Source organism: Prionailurus viverrinus, chromosome D1, assembly GCF_022837055.1.
Source record: "Prionailurus viverrinus isolate Anna chromosome D1, UM_Priviv_1.0, whole genome shotgun sequence".
In the NCBI taxonomy this organism is placed as follows: domain Eukaryota; kingdom Metazoa; phylum Chordata; class Mammalia; order Carnivora; family Felidae; genus Prionailurus; species Prionailurus viverrinus.
The window spans coordinates 58116713-58130745 of NC_062570.1; the positions used below are offsets into that span (position 1 = coordinate 58116713).

Below are 14033 nucleotides of genomic sequence, written 5' to 3' on the forward strand. Positions count from 1 at the left end.
TCTCAGTCTTGCTGTCTAAAGTCCAGGCTCTACACACATCATGAATGAGCCCTCAGATTTTTTTTTTTTTACTGCTTTTTTATTTTTCAGAGACAGAGTTGCGGAGGGGCAGAAAGAGAGGGAAACAGAGAATCTTCGCAGGCTCCATGCTGTCAGTGTAATGGGGTTCAAACTCACAAACTGTGAGATCATGACCTGAGCCAAAGTCCAATGCTTAACCAACTGAACCACCCAGGTACCCCAGTGAGCCCTTGGATTAGCCACAGGCATGGGGTCAGGTGCTCTTCCTGAGGAGTGTTGTTCCTGAGGAATGAATGTAGGAGCCAGGAAGTCAGAGGCAAAGCCAGGCACAAGTGTACCCTTGAGAGCCTTGAGTTGTCTACTGCCCCCCACCCTAGCGTTCTTACCTCCATTCAGCCAGATCCCACAGCATTTTAGACATCACTAGGGATCAAAGTGCTTGGCCAGCTGGGGAGCTGAGAGTCAGCAAACCTGGTTTCTTGCCCTGACTCGGCTGCTGGGTTTCTGAGGAATCTTGGGCATGGTCTCTCCAGAAGCAACACAGACTTAATTTGTGACTATATTTCTCTCTTCTCTCCTACCAGGCAGTTTTGTACAGTGGCAAGAAGGGTGGCCTATGAATCTAGGAAGCCTAAGTTTAAACTTCAGCCACTTATTAGCTGTGGAACCTCCTGGGGCAAGCTATCTAACTTTTCTGTGCTTTGGTTCCTTTATCTGAATAAGGGGCACCTGGGTGGTTCAGTTGGTTGTGTCCGACTCTTGGTTTTGGCTCAGGTCACAATCTCACAGTTCATGAGATTCTTGCGGTCAAGCCCATGTCGGGCTCTGCATGACAGCACAGTGCCTGCTTCAGATTCTCCCTCTCTCTCTCTCTCTCTCTCTCTGCCCCTCCACTCACTCACGTGTGTGTTCTCTCTCTCTCAAATAAGTACACTTTTTTAAAAAATGGGCATAAGAGACTTGCCTCCTAGGATTTGTTTTGTGTAGGATTAACTGAGTAAGAGATGTAAAGTACAGTTATTCGTGGCACATAAGAGAGAACTATATGAGTATTAGTTGTTATTTTTATCATCATTATTATTGAAATGTCTTCCCTCTTACGTTGTTCCACTTTGGGGGGAACCGGTAGGATGAAATACTAAGAGATGAGGGTGTGATCAAAAGCTTAGGACCAAGAACTGGAAGCTGGGAAGTTAGGCCCCACAGAGCACCCCTGAAATACGGAGAACAGTTTTCAGGGCTGTAGCAGTTGACTGTGCTCAGTTCAGACCCTGAGTTAGAGGCCCAGGATGACACACCACTCCCACCGGAGGGTGACAGATCCCTAGCCTTGGAAGTCTCTGCCCCGCTGGTCTGTGAATCTGAAGCCTTTTAAGTCCGCTGCTTTTCTCACAGAAGCCCAAGGAATTTCCCTTCCTCGAGCCAGGAGGCATCTAGGAGATGTACAATCCTGGTTGAGAAACCCAGCCTCTACAAAATCATCAGATCACATCAGCAGGGGCCCAAGAGAACTTCCTGAGCCCAGTGTCCTCTCGCCTCAGCCTGTGGTCTGGGCCTGATGGCTGAGATGTCCCTCTTAGGGCAGGAGGCCCTGACATATTGCCTCATTTCTTGGAGCCACTGAGTCCCTAGCCCTCTGCAGGGTGCCAAGAAGAGTCCTAAAGGTCCAAGGGTTTCTGATAAAGGCCACACAAAGCTTTCAGGAGGAGATGAGCTCCCTAGCCAAGGGTGTACAGAAGTCAGGGGAAACAGCCAGAATTGGCTGGTGCCCACCCTGGCCCAGAATGCAGCTTGGCAAGCACAGTGAGGGAAAGGGCCCACAGGACTCTTGGGCGGGTGCTGGGCTCAAGTTGCCTGAGCTACTCTGAGGCCAGAGTCTGGGAGGCACCAGGACCTCTTCCAGGAGTGTCACTTTAACCCTTCCCTCTCAGGAGTCTGGACTTTTGAGCCCTCTCACTGGCAGGGTGTGGCTTCAGAGGGTTGAGAAGTCTTGATTTAGTCAGGCCTCTTCATTCTGTATGGGGGGGAGGGTGTGAGGACTGAGGCCCAGGGTGAGAGAGTGTGGCTCTAGTCCCTGTGGAATAGGCCTGTTGTCAGGGAAGGCTTCTCAGAGGAAGAATAGGGAGGGACCAGGGGGTGGTGAGGAATGGAGCTCAAAGTGTGGAGCCCAGCCACACTGCATTTGGGCTGGGTGATCAAATTTAGGATTCGCCTTTCAGGGATAGGCCCCTGGTCTCTGTCCTGTCCTCACTTCCCCCCTGCTCCTAGTTGCGGCTGCTGAATCTGCTACTCTCTTTTAGCCTAAGGAAGTCCTAGTCCTAGCCTTCAGAGAAGACCCTGGGAGCCACTCCAAGGGAAGGCACCCAGCCAAGGGGGTGAAAGTTGAGCAAGGCAGGCAGCTGTACTGAGCCCTCACTTGTCTCTGAGGCAGCAATCCGTTGGCAAGCCCACCTAGCCAGCCGGAATCAGGGAGCTGTTTACTTTCAGTTTTCAGCTTTTCCAAAAACTTTGCTTCCAGCTCCTAAATCAGTGTTTATGTCACTTAAGGGAACTCCTCTGGAAAAGAACAAACCTTCAGCCCAGATGCCAGCCCCAGAGGTTCATTGGGCAGGGGGCAATAGAGAGGGGAGAGCTAGGCCAGGCCTGGCCTAGCACTGGGCATGCCTTAGGAAGGTACAGGACCTTACTTCTACTCTACCCGGAGTGAGGTCTGAGAAGAGCAAGGCCTCATTTTGCTCTCTGTAGCAGGTGTCAGCTTTAGCTCCAGCTTAGCAAGAGTTGTCCCCGGCCAGAGCCTTGGTCACATCTGAATTGCATTTCAGCTTCACAGTAGACCTGAGGTAAGAAGGCCAAACGGTTCTTAGCTCCATCTGGTAATGAAGATACTGAGACCAAGAAAGACTGTGTCTTGGCATCAGGCAAGTGGACAGTTGGGCTTTGGCCACAGACCAGTGTTCATTCCGCTCCACCCCACAGCCTCTTCTCTGAGAAAGTCCCAGAAACACCCTGAAGCAGGGGTGAGTGGGGACACATGCACCTACCACCTTCCTGGGAGCAGGTGCTCTATTCAAGGGCATCCATCGGGGGACTGGAGTGAAGAGAACCCAGAACACAGCAGTTTGGATCAGACCACATTTCAGACCAAAGAAGAGGGCTGGCCCTTCCTGAGGAGCTTTTGGAGAAGACACTGTATCACAGGGACCTGGCCAAAGAGGGACCCACAGGCTGGGAGAAGTTCCTGGGTTACAGAGCACCTCCTCTTACATTATCTGCTCATGTTGATCCATTTTCAGATGAGGAAGCCAAGGCCCAGAGAGAAAGTGACTTACCCAAAGCCACTTGGCTAAGAAGTGGTAGAGCCAGGAGGAGAAACCAACTCCCCAGGACAGAGTTAGCCTCTTGATTTGAGGAAGCCCCAGATTTTCCTGCCACTGTTACTCTTTACTCTGTACATGATGCTTTATTTTCATCCCAGCAGGTTTCTACCTATAACCATGAGACAAACACATCTGACTGCAATAATAGGCTACAGAGGCCTATTCATGTTCATGGCCTGGGTGTCCAGATGCCCGGAAAACAACAGGTCCCCGTATTTAAAAGTGGGAGAATTTAATGAGAGAACTGGGTGGATTTGATGGGGGCAGTCTGGGAGCCCCTGCCCTGCTGCTATGCTTGACACCCAGACCACAGTAAAGCCAGTTCTGTCCTTCAGCCTAGGACAGTAATCACCCCCAACCCCATGCCTACATCCCTGTTCACTGGGAAGGTTAAGACAAATAAGGTCAGTTCCTCTCCAGATATTCAAGAACTTCCCCCAGCAAGCATCAGCCCCTTTCTCTAGGTTTGTCTTCTCTCCATACCTGCACTCAGCCAAACCCACCCCCACTATTTTCCTAGCAGTTATTTCTTCATATCTCTGCTTAAGCCAGCCTCTACCTGGAAGACCCTTTCTCGTCTTCTTTTTTCAAATTCCACCTTCATGTTGTTTCAGGTCCCTCTTCTTGAAAGTACCCTTCCACGGACTTTACCCCATACAAAACACCCACTGTCCAGACTTTAAGGCCCTTAAAGCCCCTCAGTCTGATGATCCTGCTTCCATGCAGACTCCTCCTGCCTCCCTAGGAAACCTGAGACTCCTGCAAATCATAGGCTATGCAGGAGCGGAGGGTGAACTCAGATCATGGAGCCCAGTCACGCTGCAGTGGGCTAGGTGGTCAAATTTTGGACTTGCCCCACAGGGCTAGGCCCCTGGTCTATGTGTCTTGTCCCATATTCCCCCCTGCTCCTGGCTACAGCTGCTGAATCTGCTACTCTTCTAGCCCCAAGAAAGTCCTCGTCCTAACCTAGAGGAAGGCAGCCAGCAAGAGGGTGAAAGTTGAGCAAGGCAGGCAGCTGTATTGAGCCTGGGGCCCTGTTCTTTTGTGGGCACGTGGGCACGCAGGGCTCCAGCAGGAACATGGGAGTATTTCAGAGGGACAGTTAGTACGTGTAGAGGTAGCCCTACTTCAAGCAATTTCATCTCTGCCCAGTCCCTTCCAAGTTGTGTTTGGGGTAACAGCTCTGATGAAAGAACCTTTACTCCTAGTCAAGATGTTTTTTAGACCCTACTGAGGTCAACAAAAGCCAAATGCTGCTGAGTGTGTGTTCTCTGTCTTTCCACACCCCTGCCCTGCCCAGTACACAGAGCCAAGCCCTGTCCCTGGGCCTGGGCCATACAGATAAGGGCCCCCTAGGTTGCTGGGTCCAGGTGTGGGTGCTGGGTAGTTGGCTGAACCAGCCACACACAATTCAGCTCCAGGGCAGTTGTTGGCCCAGCCAGCAGGTGCAGGCCTGTGCTCATGCTGTGCTATTCTTCCAGTGGAATGACCTCACCCCACCCCCCAGCTCTGCTGAAACTCTGCCCATTTCAGATATCACCTCTGTGTGAAGCCTCCCCTGTCCATCCTGGCTGTTATGGATTGCCCCTTTCTCTATGCTCCCAAGTTCTAAGCTTCATCTCTGATTGTTAGATATATTGGCGTCTGTCTCTCCTCTAGCCTGAGCAGCCCTGTGGGGACAGGAACCAGGGGTACCTATTGTCCTTAAAAGGTGATCAGGTTGAATGGATCTTAGGCTCCTGAAAGGTTTGCTGAGTCACCAACAAAGGTCTTTTGATGTTCATCTCATGAACTGAGGTACTTGGCCCATCCAGAGATGGAGAACTAGACCCATTAGAGCCTCTCCAAAACAGAATGCTTCTCTCCTGGCAGATGAGGACACAAGAGACAGGGGACCATGCTCTTAGGCCTGTTTTCCCATCTGGCTTACAGAACAAACATCTCCCTAGTCCCCTTTCACTGCAGCAGAGAAAGAAATGGAAAGTAAGATACAGCTGGTGACCCAGAAGATCCATCTGCAGTGTAGCCCTGGGGACTGGAATGGGATTTGGTGTCACCTCTAAATCCTAAATAGCTCATAACATAACAGGCGTGCATCTTGGGAGTAAAGAGGGGAATATGCAGACTTAAAGTGCTGCTGAGCCCCTGAGAGGATTTGACTTAACCAAGGGCCTGGCACATGGTAGGCCAACAACCACTGGTTCTAGAATGAGTGAATAAGATGTTTGCTGCAAGAGGCAGTCTCCTCCCCATGCAATTTAAACCTCTGGTCACCAAGGCTTGGTCCCACCCATTCACTGGTCTAGCAGTTAACCACGCTCCTGTCTTGGACCTGGCCCAGTTGGAGTCACAAGCATCAGACCCAGTCCATGTCTTGCAGGAGCACTGGGCGACTGGCCTACCATGGCCTGAGGCATTATGGGGTACGGGTACCTCTCATAGTTTAGAAGAAAGAACTACAAATGTGAGCAAAGGGTGGGTTTCCTTTTTTCCCTTTTAGTCTAGGTCTGCCTAGAAGACAGGGAGCTGTATCTTCTCCACTCTACTGGGCATGCCCAGCCCCTAGCACTGCTTTGTTCTTGGTTCTCAGTTAACCCTACCTGTGAGCTGTCAGTGCTGAGGGTTTGCTCAGGTTGTATACACTCCTTTAGAGGTTAGCATTTAGAATTCCAGGGCAGGCTACATGCTGTGAAGTCAGCCAAGTTTGCCTGTGGTGACAACTCCCATCTCCTTTCAGCACTCTCTCTTCCCCTACTAGGCTTCCACCTCCTCCCTGGGACCTTGCTGTCAGCCAGCTACCTGGGGTGACTTTTCTGTACAGCTTTGAGCTCTTTCAGGTCAGGAACCTGGCACCAAAAATAAAGGGGGGGGGGGGGTTGAATGAGCAAAAGAGTAAGTTATAAAGGCATCCAGAAGACCACAATGGCATAACCCAAATGTACATTAAGACCTTAAAGAGGAATTAGTGATACCCTGTCAGCCCAAGGCAGGAAAAGTTTGGTAGCAGGGCCATGGGTATGCCCTATGTCAGTCACCTGGCAGTTCTAGGAACTCCCAGTGGCCATACAGAGAGTGTATTATTCACCAACATCTTCCCCCTGGCAGTTAAATATATTCCCAGGTCACATGTGGAACAATTACAACTCAGAAGACAAATGACTTACCTAGATTCATTCAGCAAGAGAAGGGATGAGGCTTTAAACCTGTCCCGGAGGATACTCCTCCAGAGGCACAGAAAGAGTCTGAGCTAGGGTTCACATCTTGGCTCTGCTACTCCAAACTATGCGACCTTGAGTTTATTTAGCCTGAACTATAGTTTCCTCTCTGTGACCTGCGAATGATGTACCCACCTACAGGGTAAAGGTGAGGGTTAAACAAGATCAAGTACGTGAAGGGCTTTGTAAACCAGTCAGCTCTATGTCAATATTAGCCAAAGGACCAAAAGATGACAGTAATCAAAGTCATTTCTTGGAGGTGCCATATCCTCAATGCTAACCTAGCTGACTTCTTCCTCTCCAGGACAAGAGTGAGGCCTCCACCAGACCCTTGTCTGGAAGGCCTGCTCGTCCCAGACCTAACTCGCTGCCTCCCAACCTGCCTGAAGAAGAAACTCGCAGGATCGCACGGATATTTTCTTCCCAATACTCCCAGAAAGACTAATGCAACCTGAGAGACAGAGGGAAGGACCCACCTGTCCACCTGCCCTCGGCCTTGTCCGGCTTGCATGAGGCACGAGGTCTGCTTCCTTCAGGGCTGTGAGACCCCTGAAACCATCACCAGCCTCGCCCATGGGTGCCTTGAGACCCATCCAGCACAGACTGGAGGAACGTCCCAAACCAGCCCAGTGTCCACCTGCCAGGATTTCAGCTTCTTCCTTCTATAGTGAGGCAAAGGCTAGAAACAAAACGGACTCCAGTGCCCAAGTGGAATCATCCATCTTTTGACCAAGGGACCTGAGCAGGCATCTTTTGGCTGAGAAACTCTTTCCAATGTCCTTGGTAGCCTGCTGCTGACCTGAGGCAACCTTCTGCCTGAATATCATGGGCCACTTTTGCCTTAAAGTGAGAGCAAGGTAGAGGAGGGAGTGAAGATTGTGTGCATCATGCATAGCCAAGGAAATCCTAGGGCCACCTCCATTTGACTTGCTTAGGAATAAGCATATTTTATAGCTATAAATTATTTTATGCTGTGTTAAACTAATCAATAGAAAAGGAGAGGAGAATCACCTCCTTTAGACTTTTTAATCTGATTGTCTTAAATTCTAACCATGCTTTTAACTTATTGTTTTTACCCAGCTCTGAAGGTCATTATTCCTACCTGTGTTTGAATAAAATCATATTGGTATTTGTATTTTGTACACAGCTGTCTTCTGGGTTGGCCACTGGACTGGGGTATTAGGAATCCATTTGTGCTCTAACAGCCAGAGGAAAGCTTGAAAACCATAGTCCTTTCAGCTCACCTGGAACTGGGGGCCCGAGTCACCATGAGACTTCTGAACTTCCCTTCCCCAAAGGTCAGATTGGTCCAGATTAGGATGACACCTTTTGCCTCAAATCTATCAGCAAAGTGGAGCGGTCTGCTGGAATAGGTCTCAGAATCCTTGACCTCTCTAGGATGGGTAGCTCTGGCTTAAGATTGTCAGACTCTAAGCATTTGAGCAGCTACTGTAGACGGGGCCTGCGGGGAAGATAAGAAAGGGGCAAAGATATGCAGGGTGGTGACTGGGAGAAAAGGTTGGAAGAGAACTAAAATGGAGGCCCCGCTCTCCCAAGCACAGTGTATTTCACTTAGTCCTCAAAACAACTCTATAACCTACATACCATGATTCCCATTTTAGAAACTGAAACTCACTGAAGTCATTTGCGTCTTTATGTAGCTAGGAATGAATCACCACACAAAACATTTTCAGAGATGTCACAAGGCTTCTGCACACAGGGTATAGCCAGTGAGTGCTCTGAATTGGGGGAATTCATGGAGAAAGACCATGTGGGCTAGAGCAACCAAGGAAGGCTTCCTAGAAGAGTTGAGTCTGCAGATGAGCCCAGAGAGAGAACCAAGAGGGCACTTAGGGCCACACACCGCTAGGGATAGAGAAGAAGCCAGTCTGACCCTGCCACTTCCCTGACGGGTCCCCTCTGGCTTGACTGTCCTCCCATCTGAGACTGTTGCCTCAGCTGTAAAACACAGATAATGCTTCAGAGGGTTGTTGTGAAGATTAAACGAGATGACATTTGTGAAAGTGCTTCGCCCGCACTTGGCACTTAGTGGAAGCTGAGAAAATGTCAGCTCCTCCCACTCCTCCCCCACTGTCCTGGAGCAAACCAGCAGATGGGCAAGCACACCAACTCTGAGACAGGCAAGACGTGCCCTAGGGGGCACAGGGTAATGCAGGAACCCCGAGGAGGCACAGGGTGCCCCCTCATCAGGGAAGTGCCCTCAGACCAAGCTGGTGCCCTTCATTTGTTCATCTCGTCCCCCAGCCTTCGGCCCGCCACTCACCCCCTCCCCAGTGCCTCCTCTCAGGTCAACAGTGGGAGCTTTCAAGGAAGGGGGAAGGGGATGCTCCACCACCCTTGAGGCCACACAGAACCTACAGAGGGGTAGTCGGGCTCAGGCCTGAGGGGTTAAGCCTCAGGTGAAGAATATTCCTTCCAAATCCTGCTGCAGCTCCTGTAAATAACCTGATAGGGGTCAAGTTAGGATAAGGCCACAGGAGGACACTGGCTGCTCCCACCCAGGCGGCTCCTCCTACCCAGTCTCAGGGCAGCCCCCAATGACAAAGGCACCCCAAGGGTCTGAAAACCACCACCTCGACTTACAAAAAGTGTGTTATTTACCAGTATCTTCTCCCTGAAAGTTGGATCCCAGCGTGGGTTAAGGGAATGAGGTACATATCTGACAATAGCTACAGTCCCCCTTGCTTCCCATCAGGCACTTACTGCCTCTGCAGAGCCCTGAAAATGGGTGTTTCTGATCACCAGATGCTGGATGATCCCAGCCCATTGCAGCCAACCTTGGAACTTCAGCACCTATTGGATTCTGGGGACAGGGAGCCAAAGCAGACACACCTGGCCCTGTCCTCAAGAAGCCTCCCAGGCCAGGGGCACCTGGGTGGCTCAGTCAGGTAAGCCTCCAACTTTGGCTCAGGTCATGATCTCATGGTTCATGAGTTCGAGCCCTGCGCTGGGCTCTGTGCTGACAGCTCAGAGCCTGGAGCCTGCTTTGGATTCTGTGTCTTCTTCTCTCTGCCCCTCCCCAACTCACACTCTGTGTGTCAAAAATAAACATTTAAAAAAAATTTTTTTTTTTTTTAAAGAAGCCTCCCAAGCCAGTGTAAGCTGAGTCCTCCCTCTGGGTACCAGGGTCCACAGCCTCTTTGAGCTCCTACTGTTTATCCCTCCCCATATACCCACTGCAATTCACCCACCACTTTCAGGTCAGCATTTCCAGCTGGAGCCCAAAACCTGCTTCTTGATCCCAACCTCAGCAGTCCTAGCAGCCCCTTCCCTGTGTTAGAAATAATACAAGTGCTGGGGCACCTGGGTGGCTCAGTTGGTTGAGCATCCGACTTCGGCTCAGGTCATGATCTCACAGCTCGTGGGTTCGAGCCCCGCATCAGTCTCTGTGCTGACAGCTCAGAGCCCTGGAGCCTGCTTCGGATTCTGTGCCTCCCTCTCTCTCTGCCCCAACCCACTCACATTCTGTCTCTGTCTCTGTCAAGAATAAACATTAAAAAAATTTTTTTTTTTTTTTTAAAGAAAAGAAATAACACAAGTGCCTGTGCTGCTGATGTGAGGGGCAGGGCCTGGTCCAAGGAAGAGGACACAGCCCTGGCTCTGCACTTGACTGTCTGGACTTGTGACCACTTGCCCTGTGGCCAAGTCCAGAAATGGCCTCTGCCCCACCTAGTTAACTCCCTTCCCACCCTCCTCCCCTTCTCCTCTCCTGTCCCCCTACCCTCCTCTTTCCTATGCCACCTGGGTCCCAGGTTCAGATGGGCCTCACCCTCCCCCTCAGTGCCTACCGATGGAGCCTATGGTAGGAGCTGCTGGGGACCCTCCCTGCTGTGCTTCACACACCTTCCCCAGCTCCCTTTGGCTCCCTTCAGCAGTGTCCATGCTGAAGCCTTCAAGTGTCACGTCAGAGACGGTAATGGTCATGGCACATAGGCCCAGAATATGATGTTACTATAATTTAATTGGACCCTGCCACATACTAGTGGTATGACCTGGGTAACTCCTTGTGTCTCCCTGAGACCCAGTTCTCTTCTCTGTAAAATAAGCAAATGTTAGGATCCTCAGCAATCAAAAGGAATGAAGTACTGATACGTGCTCTAACAACAGATGCACCTTGAAAGTATTATGCTAACTGAAAAAGCCAGTCACAAAAGGCCACATATTGTATGGTTTTATTTATATGGAAGATTCAGAAATCTATAGACAAAAAGTAGATTAGCAATTGCCTGGGGCTAGGTGGAAAGGGAAAAGGGGAGTCTGCTGATGTACCCAGGGATTTGGGGGGGGAGTAAGGGGAGATTGGTGAAAAGATTCTAAAATTGTGATGATGGTTGCATAACTGAACACTAAAAACCATTGAATTGTACCCTTTAAATAGATGTATTGAATGGGATGTGAACTATATCTCAGTAAAGCTGTTATTAAAAAAAAAAAAAAAAAAACTTAGAATCCTATTAGTACCTACCTCATAGGATTGTAAAAAATAGAAATAACATATGCAAAGTATCTAGCACATAGTAGGCACCAAGAAATGACCATTACTATCATTGTTAATGTTGGGAGGTCCAGGAGAACCCTGCCCAGCCTATCGTGAGTGGCCGTGACCTTTGAATTCTCAGGGGTGACAGGTCCAACCCCTATCCCCATATATACCCTTTATTACCTGAGGTAGCTCTCTCAGCAGCTGGAAGGAGCTGTTTTAAAGAACCTCGAGTCAGAGGAACTAAACCAGATCTGGAACTCTGACCTTTCCCCTCACCGCCCTCCACTCACTGGCCAGCCAAGTCTTGTCAAGTGATCAGGCTGTCAACTAGTTTCTCTAGGGTAAGGTTTCAGGTCAGCTGGAGTGTATAAAGATAGGTGCCAAGACAGAGGCAGCAGAGACAACAGTGAATGGCAAGGGGGCAACGAGGTCCCTGCTGCCGCCTCCTGGGATGGAGCGCTAAGGAGTCTTAAGGAGGCCCTGTGCTTCCCCTCCCCTGGCTGGACTCACAGGTAAGACCCCTTCCTCCACCACCACCGTTCTGCCTTTCACAGCAGCTTACAGAGAGCAGCCGGGAGCTATCGGGGATCGCTAGCCTGGATCACTACAGACCCGGTAGATTTCCTTACGCCCCCACCTCGTCAAGAGGGGGTAACTGCAATGAGGGCACCGTAGCAGGGCTGAGGCTCAACCCCAACCCCTGTGTCACTCACTTCCCCCTTTTTCTGCTGGCTGCCTCCTCTGTGATTTTGCAAATCCCCATAGATAGGAAGTGGCTTTCTCCTTAGTCTGGCCCAGAATCCCCAGACTTCCTCCAGAGCATTAAGTCCTCTCCCCATAAGCATCCTGGGACCCCTGTCCTGAGTAGAGATGATGGGGGCACCTCTGGCCTGAGGCCTGACCCAAGTCGCATAGTGGGAGGTTACAGAACCCAGAGACCTCTACTCGGGTGGCTTCTTCAGCGGGGATGATATGGAGGCTTTGCCAGGAGGGTGAGATCAGGCAGGGCATCTCAGAATGGGGTCCTCTGACCCCTGCTTCAGAGCTGCCGTGGAAAACAGATCCCCAGGGCCCAGCCCAGATCTGAATCAGGATCTCTGGTGTGAAAGGCCTCTGAGAATCCACCCTGTAAACAAGCAGCTCCAGGGATCCTGAGCTCTCCCTGAAGCCTAGGGCTCTGGACAGTGGAACGGGCACAGGTGTCAGACAGACCTGGGCTCCAATCCCAGCCCCATCCCTTCAGTCTTATGACTAGCTGAAGCCTTCAGCAGCTGAGGTCCCTTGTTTATGAAGTGGGAATAATTGTGACAACTACCTTATAGCCTTATAAAGGGACTGAGTTAGTCAATACCTATAAAGCCCTGAGCACTGTGCCTCATGCAAGAAGCACTGAGCAGACATTAACGGCGCACTGCTATGGTAGGCTGTGCAGCTGGAACATCCCATCCCTCAAGTGCCCCCACAAAGACACCGAGAGAAGATTCTGCTCTCAACTTCACCTTTGTCAGTGGCAAAGTTCTGTTGGCTGCTAGGTTTCCTCACGTATCAATTTAGGAGGCTGGAGTAAAGGGGGAAGGAGGCTGGAGAGCAGTGACCTCAGGGCAGCCCCAACCTGAGTCTACTATGGTGGCTTCCCTCTCCACCACAACTTGACCAATGAAAGTTCTAGATCCCTCCCATCAAGGTATGGCTTCTGACTTGTGTCCATGCCTGTCCATTCTGCCTCTCATGAGTGGCTCAGGACTGCCTCTAGAGTAGGCTCCAGCTTCACCCCTGGCCTCTGCTCTTGCCTGAATTGAGGCTCCAACATCTTTTGCTGCATCATTCCAACAACTTCCTCACTGCTCTGTGTCTCCGATCTCTCGTTCTGGTCCAGCCTTAACATTTGTACCAGCATGCTATGAACACAGGTCTGATGGTGTCATTCCTCTACTTGAGAGCCACCAACCACTCCCCATTCTCTGCTAGATTCAGTACAGCCCTGGCATTCAAGACCCTCCACCGAAGAACACTGTGGGCTTCTCTGATTTCCCATTTCTCCACTTCAGCAAGTAGGGTTCCTTGGTCAGCTGGCCCTCCCTGGGACCTTCTAGCCATGGGCCATCCCTGTACCAGGCTACACAGAAAAGCAGGATAAATATACCATACCCCGTCCCTGCCTTTGGGGATCCCTATCTAGAGGGGAAACCATTGCAGTTAATGAGTTAATCAACAAGAAGGTGTGGGACTAGAGGCAGTGGGGGCAAAGGAGTTTCTGGACACTTCAGCCTCCCCACCTCCCTCCCCCAAACCAACCCCCAGGCCTGGGGAAAACAGGCCTCCCCAGGAAGACCCAGCCCATTAGGCAATACCCATGAAGTGCTCCCTGTTGGCCCAGGTACATCACAAGGGACATGGGACTTTGTTCTGAATAAGGAGGGGAACTGGATAGTTTTAAAACAGGGAATTGACACGATCTGACTTCTGTATGCTTGGACACTAGGTTAGGTCCCCATCCAGAAAACCTCCTCCTGCATCTGCCATTTGGGCCTAACATTTAGAATCGATGCATGATTCCCTTTACGGCTCAGTGACCACTAAAATGCATACAGTCATCCTATGTAAATCATACATCAAGTTTAAAAAATAAAAATAAAATTGTAAATGTAACCTCATGCTTGGAAAATAAAAATAACGCATCCTCTTCCTCCGGGCATGATTTAACAGTTGTCCATCCACACTATGACGCAGACTACCAGGCTGGGATCTGCTGGCTGGTGAGTTCCAACCTCAGCCCTTCTTCCTTTATCCCACCTCCTTAACTCCCTGGATGATTCAACACCTATCTGCAAGCTCCTTGAGGGCAAGGGCCAAACATGATCCATTCCATATCTTTCCTTCCCTAGTGCCTACTGTAGTAGTCAAGAAATACCTGAT

At 50.4% G+C, this 14033-nt stretch overlaps 1 protein-coding gene across 5 annotated transcripts in view; it reads left to right on the top strand.

Annotated features, from left to right (window-relative positions):
- The window catches only part of C2CD3 (C2 domain containing 3 centriole elongation regulator), a 148866-nt gene extending 141118 nt beyond the window's left edge, over positions 1-7748 (top strand). For all 5 annotated transcript variants that reach the window (XM_047879431.1, XM_047879428.1, XM_047879429.1 and 2 more), the window contains one exon: positions 6918-7748. In XM_047879431.1, coding sequence (XP_047735387.1) covers positions 6918-7058 — 141 coding nt within the window. In that variant the 3' untranslated portion in view covers positions 7059-7748. The remainder of the gene's footprint in view (positions 1-6917) is intronic.
- The last annotated feature ends 6285 nt before the right edge of the window (positions 7749-14033 follow it).